We start from the raw sequence: 17,255 nt of genomic DNA, 5'->3' as shown, positions 1-17,255 counted from the left end.
GTATTTGTAGCTCGATTTACATGCACGCACGCACGCGCACACGTACTCTCAATGTAAAGAGCGACAAACGCCGTGCGATAGCGTCGTATCTGTGCGCTGGACTAATGGTGGGGATGACAGCGAGGGAGGGGGGGAGCAGGCGTGACGTACGCGCCTGGTAGCGGAGCGGGGCGGGAAGGGAGGGGATACACTCGCTGCCGTCAGATGACACCTGTGGCTCGACCCCCACGATCAGTCCATCCGCGACCGTACACGCGTTGCTCTACTGTGTTGTTTTTACGCGTCCTCGCTTACGCGCACGAACACTTACACACACGTGACGCAGTTGGGTTCGCACGTACGTTTGCTAGAGCGTGCGCGTACATACGCACTGATTGTACGTCATAAAACGAACACACGTACACACGCGTACTTGGCGCGCCCCACGCGCAATATCAATGTCAATTGTCATCGATCGATGTAGCGGTATCGAGGAGTGGAGAGCCCAGCGGGAAGAAAAGGTATTTATTTCACGTATATATTATATTCTGGCGCGAGGTTCGAAATCGCCGATTTCGAATTTCGATGCCACTGCTACGATAAAAATGTGCGCGACTCTTGTTTATCTGTGTCAATAGTGTAAATTCTTTTTCTCGCCCTCTCTCGCGTGTGTACTTGTTGCCATTCGTTCATTATCGTACTATTACTACTGGCTGCTAACATAGATAAACATTGGAGTTTCCGACTTAGGAGCAAGTTTGCTCCTCTCGAGAGCGATCAATGACGTCATAGTTCCGCCTCGAGTTGCGAGTCAAGATGAAATTAATACGTACAACGTAAATTCAGCGTGGAATTAGGTTAGGTTTAATTTTCACGAATTCCCGGAGCGAAATGTAAATTTCGCCTCGTCTGAAAATAGCGGCTCAATAATACCGCGAATTTGTTTTCGTTGCGAAATCGCTTCCGTTGTGGCGAATAAGCAGAAGACTCGGATCTTTGCGTATCGGTGATATATGGAAAATTGACCTTGTCAATTTTAAGATCGCGAGAGAAGTATCTTTGCGATGAATCGTCGTGAATAAACATGAAGGTTATTTTCGCGTAGAGATTAGTTCTATCTCTCTCTTTCTCTCCCCCCTCCGTTTCTTTCTCTCTCTCTCTCTCTCTCTCTCTCTCTCTCTCTCTTTCTCGTGTATACGGGAGTTATTTTCGTCTATTCGGAAGCTTCGAGTTTGTCACTGATTTCGATCTTTGAGATTCCTTCTATAGTTGCCGAGAGAAGCGCGTTTCGTCGCGTTCTATTGTCAATTGACAGCTGACAGCTGCGGTTATCGCGGAGGCTCGAAAGTGGCCGATCGCGGATATGCTACGTCGAGTCGAGGCCGATCGACGTCGCATGTAGATCCTAGGAACAAGGTCGTCGATGTGGAGCGTTACTTTCTAGACGGCGCGGCGTTTCCGATGCAACCAAGAATCACCGAGAATCGTCCTCATCGCGAAAATGCACGTGTCATGCGCGTGTCGGATCTATACGAATATATGTGTCATTGTCGTTGAGAATTAGCGAGAATCCGTGAATGTCACTCTTGGATATAATATTTGCTCAAACGTTTGTTCGCTGAATTATTTCCGGTTCCGATTTGGCGAAAATTACTTGAAACGGTTTGAACATAAATATATATATCTCTCTCTCTCTGTGAAAATTACTACAAATTATGATAGTTTTATGGTGATTTAACAATTTGTTATGGCACAATATCAGTGAAAATTCTTATGCGTTTGATTTCTATAAATATCTTAAATATTCCCTGTTTCTATCACATCATAGATATACATGAGATACGGAATAGAATAAACATCCTTTGAAAAGTGTTTATTTAGTGAATGTCTCTAATCCTACGCATATATTTACAGGATATCTAATAAAGTGCACACACAATATAATCGATAAAGATTTTTATCATGTTTCAATATTACTATGATAAATTTTTATTATTTAGAATAATTTTTTTTAGAAACAATAATGAAATAAAAAAATGCTTTCTAGTTTTCTATTTGTTTTTCCACGAAAAATCACGTCCGTTGCATTCGATTGTGCCATGATTAATTGGACCCTCCAGCAGTAATTGAAAAATTGTTTATATTAATTAAATTAGGCGAAATAAACAAGTCGACTTTGATTTATAATGCATTAATAAATTAATATAAAACGAAATTGCAGCGTCTTTCTGTTCGATAATATCATTGTGCGAGTCGCGGTTAAAGAATCAAGGTATTGAGTCTCTCGTGCGCGCTTCTTTATCTTCTTCTATAATAGGCGTGTCTTTTTCGTAATAGCGCTTTATTCTCGCAGCTCGCGGCGAGAAAACGGAGCGCGACCCGCATGACCGTCAATGCGAAACGGTGACACGTTTCGCTCGGGACACGCGAGAGATTTGGATCCCGTTTGCGGTGCGGCTGCCGCGTCGTCGGTTACTTATTAATGACGACAATTCTCATCTATGTAGTATCGATGGAACGGCTCTGGCGCCCGATAATTCCGGCTCACCGAATCGAATAACCGCCGAGAGAAAAAAGAGAGAAGCGTAGTAGATTCTATTCTTCTCGCGCAACTTTTTGCTCCATTTCTCGAATGCCGCGGATTCCGATCGTATTAAAATGTCGTATGTTTTTAATTCGTAAATACAGCAGTTCTGAAAAAAATTATCATTTGTCGGAAAATTCCAATTTTCAAAAAAAAAATATCAAATTAAATATCTAAAATTATATATCTTTGCCTCAAAGTTCGCTTTCGCAAAATTATACGAGGGTTTATTGTTTGCACATTTCGAATTTAGTTGTCCGAAAATTATTTCCTTTTTTGTTTCTTATAATTCGAAGTCTATTGCTCTTTCGACACTTTTGTTGAGAAAAATTAATAATTTTGTTGATCAATAAAGATTTCCTTCAAGACAACAATGGAAATTTTCAAAAGATGATGTCATGCTATTCGTTGTTATACACATTTTTAAAATGTGATGCGTATAAAAAATTAATTCATTAATATTTATCCTTCAACCGATGAAATTATGAAAAATGTATGCAATTTGTCTGTATTTTAATTTTTAAATGTTACGAAAAATTGATTGTAAATCGTATTTTTTGTTATCTTCGCTGGTTTCATAAATAGTAGATTTTAAATATTTCTGATCAGATATTTCATCTATACATACAGCTATCATTTCTACATATATTACTTGCGAATTTATAAAATTTTTTAAACTTTTGTGAATTTCTGAGTCTTGAATAAATGAAAAAATCGAAAATTGAAATTTTCCACGCATATATTCAAAAGAGAAATTTATTTATAATATTGAGAAGAATTCTTTTATTTACATTTATGACTTTATTTATCTTTGAGAATAATAATACTTTAAAAAATTTGAATTCGTTTAATTATAATAAAGTGAGGGGGAGATTTAATTAAATATAACTTGTTTATTTAACCGCTTATATATTAATTTGAATGATGAACGTTCCGTTGTAATCTCATTAACTCGATAGAAATATCCTATTGACCTAATGACGTAGTTTTATTGAAACAACAAAATATTTGTCGTGTCAACGATACTTCACGGATGTAATTATGTTTGTGAGGCCGGGACGCGCGCGTTCACGTGTGAAGTATCGGTCGATGAGAAGAGCAAGCGAGAGGTGCGAAGCTGCTTGTGGGGAAAACAGCGTGGACAAGATTACGATGGCGACGTCGTGTCGACACACACACACACACGTACATACATCGAGTTGAATCGAGTCGAGTCCCTCTCTTTCCGTAACTCGAAGCAGAAAATTCACCTCGGTTCGAGTATCCCCCGGAGATTAACCCTTTCCGGTCGAAGGATTTCAATTGTAATCGCGATGCATCGTGTCTTATCTAAGCAAATTCGAGGCGATCTAAGAACAGCTGCGACATTTTCTTCGAAAAGAATCGGAAGAAGGACTTAAGATTCGATCAAAATTTATATACTCTATTTCCGTAATGCTCTATTTCCGTAATACTTTGTTTCCGTAATGTTAGACGATAATTTTTAGAAATATGACAATTAGGAAATCACAGAACATAATTGTAGGCAAAGTAGTGATTTGATTTGATTGAATTAATATTATCTTTATAATTTTTACACATTAAATTAGTCAAACAAACTTTGTTAATTTTAGTAACACCACTTGCATGTTGCTGTACATAATAACAATAAATATACTAATATATTAACAACATTACAACACACGTTTCAATTATTAAATTAATAATAATACATAGTGTATTATTATTAATTTAATAATTGAAATGAAAAGTATTAATTAGTTAAATTATTTATTATAATTATTAAATTATCTGAATTATAGAGAAATATTATTTTGTCAAAGAATATATCACGAATTATAATTATTATATTTTAATCATACACACAGTAATACACTAAATGCATCCAACATCGAAGGAAAATCGGCCGGCTTTAGTAGGGGAAAAATCGGTTACGTGGACAGTTGTATTCGTGCTAACAAGTCAAGTCTCGTCGTCTTGCATTCCAAGGTGCGAATTCCGGAGCGGTTTTCTTTTAGAGAGGGAACGAGAGAGAAAGAAAGAAAGAGAGAAGTGGAGCGCTTACGGTACCGATTTTCCAACATATATTTAACGTCGCGCACGACTCTTTCTTTTTACTCTCTGCCAATTTTCATTTACTCAACAAGCGAAGAACTCTGACATATGGGACAGAATATGCAAAACGTAACCACAAATCGTCGATGAACCATGGAATTCAATTTCGCTTATTCGATACTAAGAGATAACGATGCTTGCATCATGGAAGCTTAAATGTACACCTCGAATGTAATTTTTTTTAAAGGAGCGAAATATTGAAAAATGTAAAAAGCGCATATTTAAATTTACATGATTATTATTTATATAAATTTAATCGATTGAAATCTAGAAGTAGGAGAGTGAAAGATGTTTGCGTGAAATTTGAAAGTCCAAAAAATAAATCAAGGAATAAATTTTATATCTTGAATAAAAAAATATGCTCTTATTATCTGTTTATTTTACACATCTTTAATATAATATCTTGACATTCAAGATTCTCTTTTTCATTTAACTCTCCCTTTTGATTTCTTTAATTAGTAACTTTCTCAATTCTTTTAATAATTAATATAATTAAATAACACGCGCGCATTCTCTCATCGGAATATGACTTATGCTTTCCTTTTCGAAAAAAATTACGAAAATGAGGTCTACAGAGAAGCGCTTCTTTCACTCGAGGTTGTTACGCAAAAGCGCAAGATGCTATTTTATAGTCGGCGAAAATAATAGGCGATGCTGCCGTAGAAAATAGGGTAAGGTACCCAATCGGGACGGCCCTCTTGAATCGCATCGCATCGCATTTAAGATGCATCAATACATTTGCATCCTATTGAATTGCGTTTATCCGAGCGGCAGAGAATGAAGCGCGCCGCCAGTCGATCCGTGCCGTTTAACGACTCGCGAAAATAGCGACTCGACGAGTAGGTCGTTTGTAACGCCGAATACTTTCGACTTTGGTGAGAACGGTGTGTATCAACCGGTTCGTATAAAGGGATATCTCTCGCTCGGTGTTTCGATCTGCCGTGTGTATTTCTCTGCGCGCGAATTATTGCGGCGTAACTTTCAGCGCGGCCGCGCTCGTGGAATCTCTCGCATGGAATGCCCCGCTTTTGGAATCTCTCTCTTTCTTTCTTTTTTTCTTCTACGAACCTCAAATTGTGCCCCTTTCCCGTCCAAGAGGCCAATCATTCGATTTACGCACTTCCGAATCGGTTCCTTTGAAGCGTATTTATCGGTCATTCGAAAATTACAGGTTATTGGGATTTCCGAGTTTCAAATTGAAATCAGTTTTTCGATTTGATGTTTTCATACGACGCTATACTCGCCCTCTTTGCAAAGAAAATTACAGATACCTCTTCGAATAAAATCCGACATTATCAAATATTTAATTATAAAAAGATCGAAGAAAGCTTTGAGATTTTTCAAACATTTTCTGTAGATCTCTTCAAAATTATATCTCCCATGTTAATTATTTCTTTGTGGACAGTCCTTGTTTCTTCTCGTGTTGGAAAAAGAGCGTCTTTTAAAAAATAGGAGAAATCTCAAAATTTTCTTTATAGATTATTAAATTATAACAAGTGTTTCGCGTCGATCGTGGAACTTTCGATATCGCTAGAATAATTCGAGTTTGCGGGCGGAGCAAGAAGACGCACGCGGTGAAAGTGCATAGAGATGTGAAGGCGGCAAAAGCTGAAAGTGAGAGAAAGGAATAATTGCGATTTATAACATGGAATGTTGTAACGGGAGGGACTCCTAGGATTCAAATCATAACACGACCTTCCTTATCCTTTTACGTTTTCCGTGCGACTATAAATCACCGCACGCATTTAGAAACTTGGCATTCTTTCTTTTCTTTTCTTTTCTTTTCTTTTTTTTACAAAGGCGGAACTATTGATTTTACAGTTCGTTCGGTCAGTTTCGAATTGTTTCCAAGAAACATGGCAAAAATCATATTGTCCTATCATATTGTCCCATCATATTGTCCCATCATATTGTTAATTGTGTACCTTTTCTGATGTTGACATTGTAAATTCTTGTAACTAAACTTCAAGTTAAAATTTTTGTTAGTCATTTCAAAAATAACTACGGAATATTTTGCGATTCTTTTTGCTCCTGACAAAGAGTTTTTGATTCTTTGAATATTGTTGAATTTATTCGTTTAAGAAAAATTGCAAGTTGCTCAATTAATTTATAGCGAAATGTAGCTGTCAAACATTTTTCTTAGGAATTAAGTTAGAAAGAAACACTGATGTAGATACGTAGCCTCAACATGTACGATTAATAGGCGATTGCTTTTCTGGAAACTTAGGGAATGAATGTTTGGAATTTTCGGGCAAGGAACACCACAATCGGACTTTCAGATATACTTGGGAACTTTGATAACGCTGATGACATTGCCAGTTAGCGACTTGTAATTGGTAAACTCGAAACGCGCCCCACGCGACAGTTAATCTCACGTCAATTTATACCAAGTTTATCACTTCTTGTTTACGCGCTTTTTTTCTTATCATGCGGACATTAAGATAAACAAGTAGCTTCACATGCTTGACGTTTTATCGGGATTCGCAGAAATGGCGCCGATCGAACTCGGTCTGCTGGCCGCGAGACAGTAATTTCTATAGATAAAAATAGCGGCTAATCTGCGTTAATTCTAGAATGTAAACCTCTTTAAATCTCTCTCGTAGTATTTATTTTTTTTACAATATTAGTCTTTAATCTCTCAAATTTTTGTCTTTTAAAATAATTTCCGGAGAAATCTTAAACTGTGTATTTTTTTTGATAGTACTAAATTTAAATTTAATGAAGCAAATTTTTTTCTATTATTTTTATTGCGAAACCATACATTCTAGCATTTAAGACGAGAGTGAATCTTGTCTTGTTTTTAAAAGACATGTGTATCCTCTTCTTTTTCGAAAGGATGATGTGAGCTTTTGGGAATTTTTTCTAATTTTAATTCTAATTTTTTTACAACCACAATATATAAAGTGTAATATATTTATTTTTTTGTTTCTTGATAGTTAGAAGATTAGTCGTAATTATAAAGACATTATACAGATACCGATTTAAAATATTTATATCAATAAATGTAAGAAAAATATACAAGCAAATCGAAATGTTTAATAATCATAATGTTTAACAATCATTAAAAAACAATCATATATGTATATATATCGATTCGTTTCCTCTTTAATGACAAGCTAAATTTAAGAAGCAGTTCAAATACATTCATTTCATGTTTGTCGATCATTACCAAAGCAATCATACATATCGCTGTAAATATTTACGTACCATCTGTGGTCTGGCTTTTATTGGATCTATTATTGAGATTTCATATCGCAGTCTTCTACTTTATATTAATGATTCAAATAAAAGGAATATTACTACTAATTTATATTATACGAAATTTATTTTAATAATATATATGCAAAACATAAGATTTATTATGCAGATATACACATACAGCGATATATATTTGATAAGAAAATAATTTAAAAATAATAATAAAAAATCGAGAAACAGAAATTCTAATTTCTTTTAAGACACTATGGGTCAATTTCACCATCTCCGGTTAATTTAATCGGCCGATTAAATATAAGAATTGCCAACTACAAAACTTATTTTACTTAAACTAATTTTTACTCATAGACTTATTATACATATTAGCAGCTGTTAAGTGCAAGTGTGTAATATTGTTATTGCCACGTGCATATAATATTAAATAAGTATGTAAAATTAATTAAAAGCATTATAAAATACAAGAGTAGATTAGTTGATGTCTTGTGATTGGCAATTCTGATGACAAATTTAATCGATCGATTAAGTTAACCGGAGATGGTGAAACTGACCCTATAAATGTTATGATTTTCTCCCTAGTTTTTTAATCGCGTGCAAAAAATATTACCACTTAAATAGATAAAATACCCGAAAGTGAATGGAACAAGTTTGAAGTAGATTTTCTTAAAAGATACTCTTCAAGGAAGATATCAATCGGTAATAAATATCTCCTTAGTATAATAATTAATACTTCCGTGATAAAAAGATGCAGATTGATAGTTTAATGTGTCGGGCTCGATTCGACTCGGCTCGACTCGGCTCGAGTCGGCTTAATTCGAGTTGGCTTCGCTCTTGTTCGGCTCGACTCGACTCGGCGTAACATCTCGAAGCGGTGACCAATCACGCGAGCGGATTTGCGATCACGTGACCGAGCGCGCCGCGAGCTCGCGCTTGCAGTTTACGAAGCGAGCGACGCGGATCGAGCAAGCGTTCTTTTCTCTCTGTTTTCGCGACCGTTTATAAATAAACCACTTCACCTGGTGCCGTTCCGCTTTACGGCGACACGCGTAGCACCTTCGTCGTGCGTTCGGAAGCGCGTGCCTCCCCTCTCTCTTGGTCAATTTCCGAATATCGCTCGCTCACGTTTGCGGAGGAGAATGCTAAGATGTTGGAGGACAGCCTCGTGTTGCGGCACACTTCGGTCGGAAGAAGATCGCGAAGCCTGGCACAGATCCTGAGACAAAAAGACTTTCGAAAAAAAGATTGCGTTTTCAAGAATCTCGAATGAGGTAAGAAGGATCTGTGTGAACGTTATATTGTAATGGGATACAGTTACATCGTAATAACGTTATATTCGGATCTCAACTCGCCGCGTGTCTTTCATACCGTTGTTTTTCTGTGTACAGGGAATTTTAGCGGTTATATATTAGTCTCATTATATGTACGAAGAAACGAATTAAATATACGAAATAGAATGAAATATATTTTAAATTGGAAGTATCATAGAATTGAGCCTGGAACAATAAATTATGTATGTAGGTTAAGTGCTTGTATACGACTCCACAATATGGCGCCGAATTTCATGATAATTTCAGGATAAGATAGCAAGAGAGTTTACTTGTTTGAATATTTTCTTTTTTACTCCACCTCGTAAGCCGACGTTTTCAATAAATATTTACTCGCTGTCGATTGAATAGTATACATGTACATGTAAGATAGCGCTTAACCACGCCGAGATAAATATCGATAACTAATCGTGACATTAGATACCGTAGGTACTACGATTAAAATGAAATAATTGTATTTGAAATTTGACTACGCTTTATCTATTGTAAATATTTTATTACACATTCTTATTATATTATACGTGTCCTTGAAGCGACCACTGATGTAGAGAGTAATATCTTGTTATTCAATGTAAGACCGACAAAGAAAGAGAGGACTGACAATGAGACATAGAAATTATCTCTCTCTCAATCTTAAACTACCAATTTCCGGTTTTATCTCCGCGAAGAGAATGCTTGGCTCGTGCAGTTGCTTCTGAAAAACTTGATCGCAGCGAACGATTAAAATTGATTCTCACAAGCTACTTTTTAATTAGTAAGTTTAGATGACGAGAGATAAAAATAGAGAATCATTGTTAAACACACTTTTGGCTACTCGTTTAATTCACAAGTTTTAATTGGGACGCAAGCATATTTTGAGCGACAGAGAAAACACGAGTTAAGCTTAATCGCTGTCCGATCGACAAACATCGTGTGAATCGTTACAAAAAAATTGTTCCATTAAATAAAGGCCTTTACTTTCGCGCGACGTTCCAGCGGGAATATTCCGTTTGTTTACGTCAACTGTAGCCTTCGCGCGCGGACTGATTGGAAAGAGAGAGACAGAGAGAGAGAGAGAGAAAGAGTTGTGAGAAAAGCGGGAATGAGGGGCGAGGGAAGGATCGGGAACGGAGAATGGGAGGGGGGCGAAGGAGGGGGGGGGAGAGACGGCGACGCGAGATCGCCCGAGCGACTGTCAGCTGCGCTCGGCGCACTTTCACTCGGGCGATTAAAGCATATCGCGCGCGATTTCGGCGGCGTTGAATCGTAACAGATTTCGCGCGATCGATCGACAGCACCAGGGATCTGTAGCGAATCTGCCGCGCCGGTGTCGCGAGAGTCGATAACGATAACGAGGCGTGTAAATCTCGCGACGAATCCAAGAGCGATCGCGCGCGCGACGTCGTGTCTTCTGCTGCGGTAGCGACGCTCAGGAGGTAAGGAGGAGGAGGGGGGGATTGACAGGCGGCCATGTTTGGTAGCGGTGGCTGCACGTGTTGACGCGGCCAGTTGCAGTCTCGCGGCCAGATGGTGCATGTGCTTACACGTGCGTGAATCCCGGGAGTCAGTAGCGTCGAGATCTGAGAAACTATAATTCTGCCCGCAGGTAAAGGAGGACAGCGAGGACGGATAAGCCGGAGGTATTCTCGAACGAGTCGACGAAGCAACGCCGTCGTCGCGACGCCACATCTGGTTAACGTAAGACGCCGAGAGAGGCGGAGAGAGAGAGAGAGAAAGAGAAGGGGAACAATCCTGTGGTGTTCGCGCACGCGTGTTGGCGCAGTCGATCAGTCAACCGGTGGCTAATATCATTTGGTCGCTTGAACTTGGAACGGAATCGTGATCGAGTTATCGCGCTATCGTGCTCGAGTGTACGTCCTTCACGGTGAGTTTGTTTACGGCGTGATACACTTCGTGCTGGCCATGGGAAGCGTGTCTTGTGTAGCGAAATTTCACGGTAAATCACCATTTCGACAATCGTTTTCTCTCCGGCAATGTTTGTTGATCGGCACCGAGTGAAATCGAAACGAAATTGGATGTTTCGCCGAATAATATTTGTTTGCGCGAGTCGTCAGTTTGACGTGATGACAAATTACGCTTATTAAAGGACAGTGAGGCGTAATTAATCAGCTGTAACTCGCGAAAAAAGTGTTCGACACTGTTGAACTATCAACGAAGAGAAGCGAAGACATGGAGGACGAAGGTTTATGAAAGAATCGAAGGAAACACCATCGTGGGATTGTTATTACGACGATATTGATAAGACGAGAAGGTAGAATTCGATACGAAGAAGAAGAGGAAGAGGAAAGATAAGACGTGTGACAGACGCTATCTTGATGTGAATATCCTTGTGTTTTTCGAGGCTCGTACACTTGGAAACTAATTCCATTTTCGATGTCGAGGGACGCGATAATTCTTTCTTCATAAATAAGTCGCGCGCGATATGTACGGTACTTTATTCTGTCGTCGTTCTCATCGTAACCGTTGTAGTTGCTGCTGTCATCGCCGGAAGGACGATGCATTGCGCGCGTAACAACCGCCGAGATAAACCGTCATCGCGACTACCGGCAGTGTATTATCGGTGCTGAATGGAGAGCTAAAGCAGTGGATCAGATCACACGAACAACTGATGCAGTGATGCAGTGCCGTAGTGTTAGTGACCAGTGCCACGTGCCCGTTGTTTGGATTACTTGAAGATGCCTTCGTCCGGCGGCGGATATTATGACGACAGGAATCCTTTGCTCAAGGGCACCTTATCGAGGTGAGTATAATTTCCATGAGATTGACGTTACATTTAGCATTTTAAGCTCGGCAAAATGGCACCGTTCTAGATTTCAATCAAATCGACAAAACATTTCGGTATTGTCATCGTTGCCAAGAATAGAAAAATTTTGGATTTTTTAAAATAAAGCTAATTATTTACTTATTATTGCAAAATAAAAATTAAATCACAAATTAAAAACTGATACATATATTTTTTTTAATATTTTTGCAGTAAGTTTTACAATATAATAAAATTTATGCGCGAAATTAGTTGTGTATTTTAAAATAAATTTTTGATGTATAAATTTTGCAATATTTGAATATTTAAATATTCGATAATATTAGATAGTAATTAATATGATGCAGTATTGATGATACAGAATAATGAATAATTATAAACAGTAATGTTAATATAAAGAGTTCTATTGTTTTCCTTTTTTTCTCATTTTTTCTACATCTTTTAATATTACTAGATTGATATAAAAATCACGGAATAATATGTGGTACCATTACCGTGCTTAAAATGTTAATCAATAATATCTATTATCGATTATACAATTTCATGCTTATTGATATGTTTATCCGAAAGATATCGTCAATTCGTTTTTGCACATTTTTAAAGCGGAAACGGAAAGATATATCTTGCTTAAAATGTGAGGAGTGATATTGAAGGTAAAGAGAGATAGAGAGAGAAAGCCGCTTCTTGCGACCGCAAAGTGAAAAGCATAGTTCTCACTATAGATATACCAGCTAAGAGTTAACATACTCTGGTCAGCATTCTCACCACACATTTAGTGCTAAATGTGCGGCTATCTAATGCATCGGTCTTGTTTACACGAAATGTGTACAGTGCTTGCCTCGTTAAAATCTAGAACTGGATGACCATTTAACGCTAAACGAGAATGCACCGCGAAATATCACTCCTCATGTTTGCGAAGACAAACGATCATTGAAATTTCAATATTTTAAACAGTCACATTTGTCAATATATCGCGCCAGTGCATAAATTATGATTACACAATCCGCGATATCGATAAATCTTGACAATCTTATCAATCAAGGCCAATCATAATTACCAACAATAGGGTCAAATCGCGTATGAAAATAATAATTAACGAATAGTCATATTTCATATGGCTTTACATTACAAATAATTTGGCATCAAAAGTATTTCTTTTTTACATACTTATATTTTTTGAGAGATTATGATTATATAGTCCACGATTTCGATAGATTGATGACAATCTTATCAATCAAGATCAAGCATAATTATCAATGATAAGATCAAACACATGCAAGTTATAATAATAATACGAGTAGTCATATCCTATCACCTCATTTTATATTACAAATAGCTTGCGTCAAAAGAATTTTTTTTATATTTGATATATTTTTTTTAAAGATAATGTACTTCGGAGTTATATTGCTATTAAAATTACAATAAATTTAAATCTATAATACAAACGCAAAGCGAAACACAATTTTTAACGTTTGGTTCTAACGTTTGTTACTTATGTCTCATTTCGACACGTATTCCGTTCAATATTTCGGTGCACATTTCGATTCGTTAAAAAACGACGACCTTGATAGGTGGAATGCATGACATCGCGTTGGTACATTCGCAACCGTTGTCCTTGGCGCGGCCCTGTTAAATGCAAAACAGCCTACGAAGGGCAGTGTGTGTGTACGTCGATGTCGATATCCGACTTGCGTCTGGTTTACGCACGCATCTCTCGCACGTGTGCGACTTATGTACACAGCCTCGGTATATCGGTCGAACATGCACGCGACTTTAATTTATCTCTTAAATGTCACTGTTAATTGAAGGAAAAACGTGGACATTGCAGAGACTTACAATGCAATCTTTGTTCTGAAAAAAAGTTCTGAAAAAAAGTTTTGAAAAATAAGATTAATTCGCCGATCTAAGTAATAATTAAAAATTAATTAATTTCAAAAAACATTATAAAATTATTGATGACACATGAGAAAAAATTTAAAGATTAAACGAGATAATAAGAAATGAAATTAGAGGTAAAAAGAGAAAGATTAGTTCTCTCTTAAATACATTTGCGTGAATACGCATAAATCTAATGCCTTGTATGAGTAGTATAAAATATTTCGTGACTCAATGAATCGTCTCGTAAAACGCGTGATGAATGCGATCTCGTCGGTGCTGTTAGGTTCACATATAAATACGCGCATTTCGCACGTCAGCTACGTCGTTGTTAACGACGTGATATTCGCGGCGACGTGCACGCAGTATCAGCTTAGCACTTGGAACAATACTCACGTAACGTCGTCACGACTGTCCTCGAATTTCGCAAAATAACATGGAGACTTATACGCGCTGACTTATATTCAATGTAAACGTAATTAACGATCGCACAGCTGGCGGAATAATAATTTAACCGTTTGCACACCTTCTTGTTCGAAATATTCCGAGTCATAATAGTCAAAGTATCGCCATGGTTGGCTCATTTTCAACCATAGCTAGCATATATTTCTTGTTGATCATAGATGTGCGGTTGGCATCCGTTATATGTAATCGGTTCGAAAGAAGAAAACTGAGCAGACAAGCTTTTTAATATTAATTAAAACGTTCTCTCTATTTAATTTTATAACAGACTAATTTAATAATAATAAAATACACATTGATTTTATTGTTAAATTATTAATCAATAGTGAAACAAGCATTATCACATACATAAATGCGTGCAATTTCTTTAATTATTCTTGAATAATTTAATTAAATCATAATATTGGTGTATTATTTGTGAAACTCTTGCCGTATTAGATACCTTTCGTGTGGAGTTAAATATAAATATATAACTTGGTCAACCATGGAAGGTTGCTTTCCCGATGTTAGATAAGCTAAAGCAGAGGCACGCTGATAATTCCATATCTGCGTTGAATCCTCAAATCGTCGCGGCGGAACGAAGAGAAAGTTGGCTCGAACGAATCTCCGGACGATGACAATAATAACTCAATAACGAGGCGAGTTCGCGAACGAGTTTTATTCCCGATTCCGTCGAAAGAACCGTTTCGAGTCTGTCGACGCGTCTGCCAATAATCACAGGCGTGGAATTCCTTTCACCACCATGCGATCGTTTCGCTTCGAAGGAAATTTCTTTGAGTCGACTCTCTCGCTCGAATTCCGTGGATCAATTTTTTTATAATGTATGAGACCGTCAATTTGTTCAATTATAGGTTATTACAAAATTATCGTGATCTCGTATAATATGCACAATGCAAATGTATTATTAACGATACAAAATTATTGTGATCTCGTATAATATGCATAATGCAAATTTTCAAAAGTTTACTTAATTATTTACAATTCATCATCCCGTAATTTTTTTTAAATGGTTATATTTGCATTTAATTTTTTAAATTTAATTAATCATTTTATTCGATTATTTTGTAAATTGTTTCAATATAAATTTTTCTGCATTTAAATGTGCATTTAATTTTTTAAATTTAATTAATCATTTTATTCGATTATTTTGTAAATTGTTTCAATCTAAATTTTTCTGCATTTAAATGTTTGCATTTAATTTTTTAAATTTAATTAATCAGTTTATTCGATTATTTTGTAAATTGTTTCAATATAAATTTTTCTGTATTTACATTTTAATAAACAATACATTTTTTTGCAATTTTTCAAGTGTTAAAAAACTAAATATTTTCGCAATTATATTTGAAATTAGGATTCTAATTAGAAATTGAGATTATCTAACTCTATCTATAGTTGGGCATCCTCTCGAGGAAAGTTTTACTTGATGGCCGTCCCGAAACCTTTTTGAATCTTTCTGATTGGTCCCAAGTCGGCTATTTTCCTCGGGGAGGAAATTTTCCTCGGTATCGGAATCCAACTTAAGATTAGAAGAAAAGAACAAGATTGTATTACTTGCTCGTTTACATTTTTTTACAAGCCAACAATTTGCCAAGATGTGGCGATCATTAATATTAATTTATGGAAAGAGAAAATTTGCTAATGTATTACATATTTAATATACAGTGGGTCAGTTTCACCATCTCTGGTTAACTTAATCGGTCGATTAAATTTGTCATCAGAATTGCCAATCACAAGACGTCAACTAATCTACTCTTGTATTTTATAATGCTTTTAATTAATTTTACATACTTATTTAATATTATATGCACGTGGCAATAACAATATTACACTTGCACTTAACAGCTGCTAATATGTATAATAAGATGTCTATGAGTAAAAATTAGTTTAAGTTTTGTAGTTGGCAAATTCTTAAATTTAATCGGCCGATTAAATTAACCGGAGATGGTAAAACTGACCCAGTGTCACTTTAATCAATTTCCAACATACGCAAAAATATCGTAGGATAGTTGCGAGACATTGTTGAATTGAATACGCTGCTCCTTGGTAAATTCATGCCGCGTACTTCGCAAGATTAAGTCTGTCGACTTGACCGATTCTTTGCGAATGACATTTTTTTATGCGCGCAATCCCGTAATGGCGGTCAATGAAATTAAATCCTCGTCGGTCGTGCCAAGTGCATTCTCTCACTCGGCTAACGAGCTTTCGCGCTCGTGTTTGTTCAGACGGTTTCATGCGTGTGCAATATGTCGAGCGTGCGCGACACTAGATAGATAGAGAAGGAGAAGGCGAGCGCAACGAATGAAACGAGAGAGACAGAGAGAGAGAGAGAGTGTGTGTGTGTGTTTGTGTGCATGTGTGTGCGTGTGTGTGTTCCGGCGCCGCCCTTCTATTCTCATTATCGTGCACGGTCGTAGGGCGCCAAGAGGACGGGAACCCTTGCGGCACTTTCTCTATTTACTACCTCCGGACTCTCTCTCGCGCAATGGCCGTATACATTAATATCGATTCGCACATTCGCGGCAAATTGCGAGGATATAAGGTAATTGAACGAAATTAAAGGGTGGATAATCGTACGGTGGTGTTTTGAGGAAATTACGCTCCGCGGCTCCCTGTCTCGACGCACACGCGCGTAAATCACACGGTTCCCTCGCCGCGTATGATACATTGCTTTTCTTCATTCGATGAAATTAAGAGACGTGTAATTTGAGCGAGCTTTTTATGCACTTCTCTTTCGAGACGTCCACGATAGTCTAAGATTATACCCGCGAAGAAACACAAGTCTGCTTTTTCAGCTGCGCTCTTTCTTCAAATCGTGCGCAGAGTTTATAGTTTGCAGGAAACACGTTGCGTTTTTTTTTTCCTTTCTTTCTAAGATATTGACATATGTGTGACATATTATTCGGAAAAACTCGAAACTAGATAAAATAAATATTTCCTTTTT

The 17,255-nt window shown here is 37.0% G+C and overlaps 1 protein-coding gene across 3 annotated transcripts in view; it reads left to right on the top strand.

Annotated features, from left to right (window-relative positions):
• Positions 1-228: 228 nt before the first annotated feature.
• The window catches only part of Lilli (AF4/FMR2 family member lilliputian), a 199,036-nt gene continuing 182,009 nt past the window's right edge, over positions 229-17,255 (top strand). Inside the window, exons 1-2 of one of the 3 annotated variants that reach the window (XM_083086827.1) lie at positions 229-500; positions 10,802-11,956. In XM_083086827.1, coding sequence (XP_082942953.1) covers positions 11,892-11,956 — 65 coding nt within the window. In that variant the 5' untranslated portion in view covers positions 229-500; positions 10,802-11,891. Of the gene's footprint in view, positions 501-8,873; positions 9,160-10,801; positions 11,957-17,255 lie in introns of those variants that run through there. The other 2 variants (XM_083086823.1, XM_083086824.1) reach the window with 2 other exon arrangements.

The sequence above is a fragment of the Camponotus vicinus genome, unplaced genomic scaffold (assembly GCF_025532165.1).
Source record: "Camponotus vicinus isolate PSW18456_S1 unplaced genomic scaffold, iyCamVici1.0 SCAF_13, whole genome shotgun sequence".
Taxonomy (NCBI): Eukaryota; Metazoa; Arthropoda; class Insecta; order Hymenoptera; family Formicidae; genus Camponotus; species Camponotus vicinus.
This window is presented reverse-complemented; position numbering and strand designations above follow the sequence as displayed.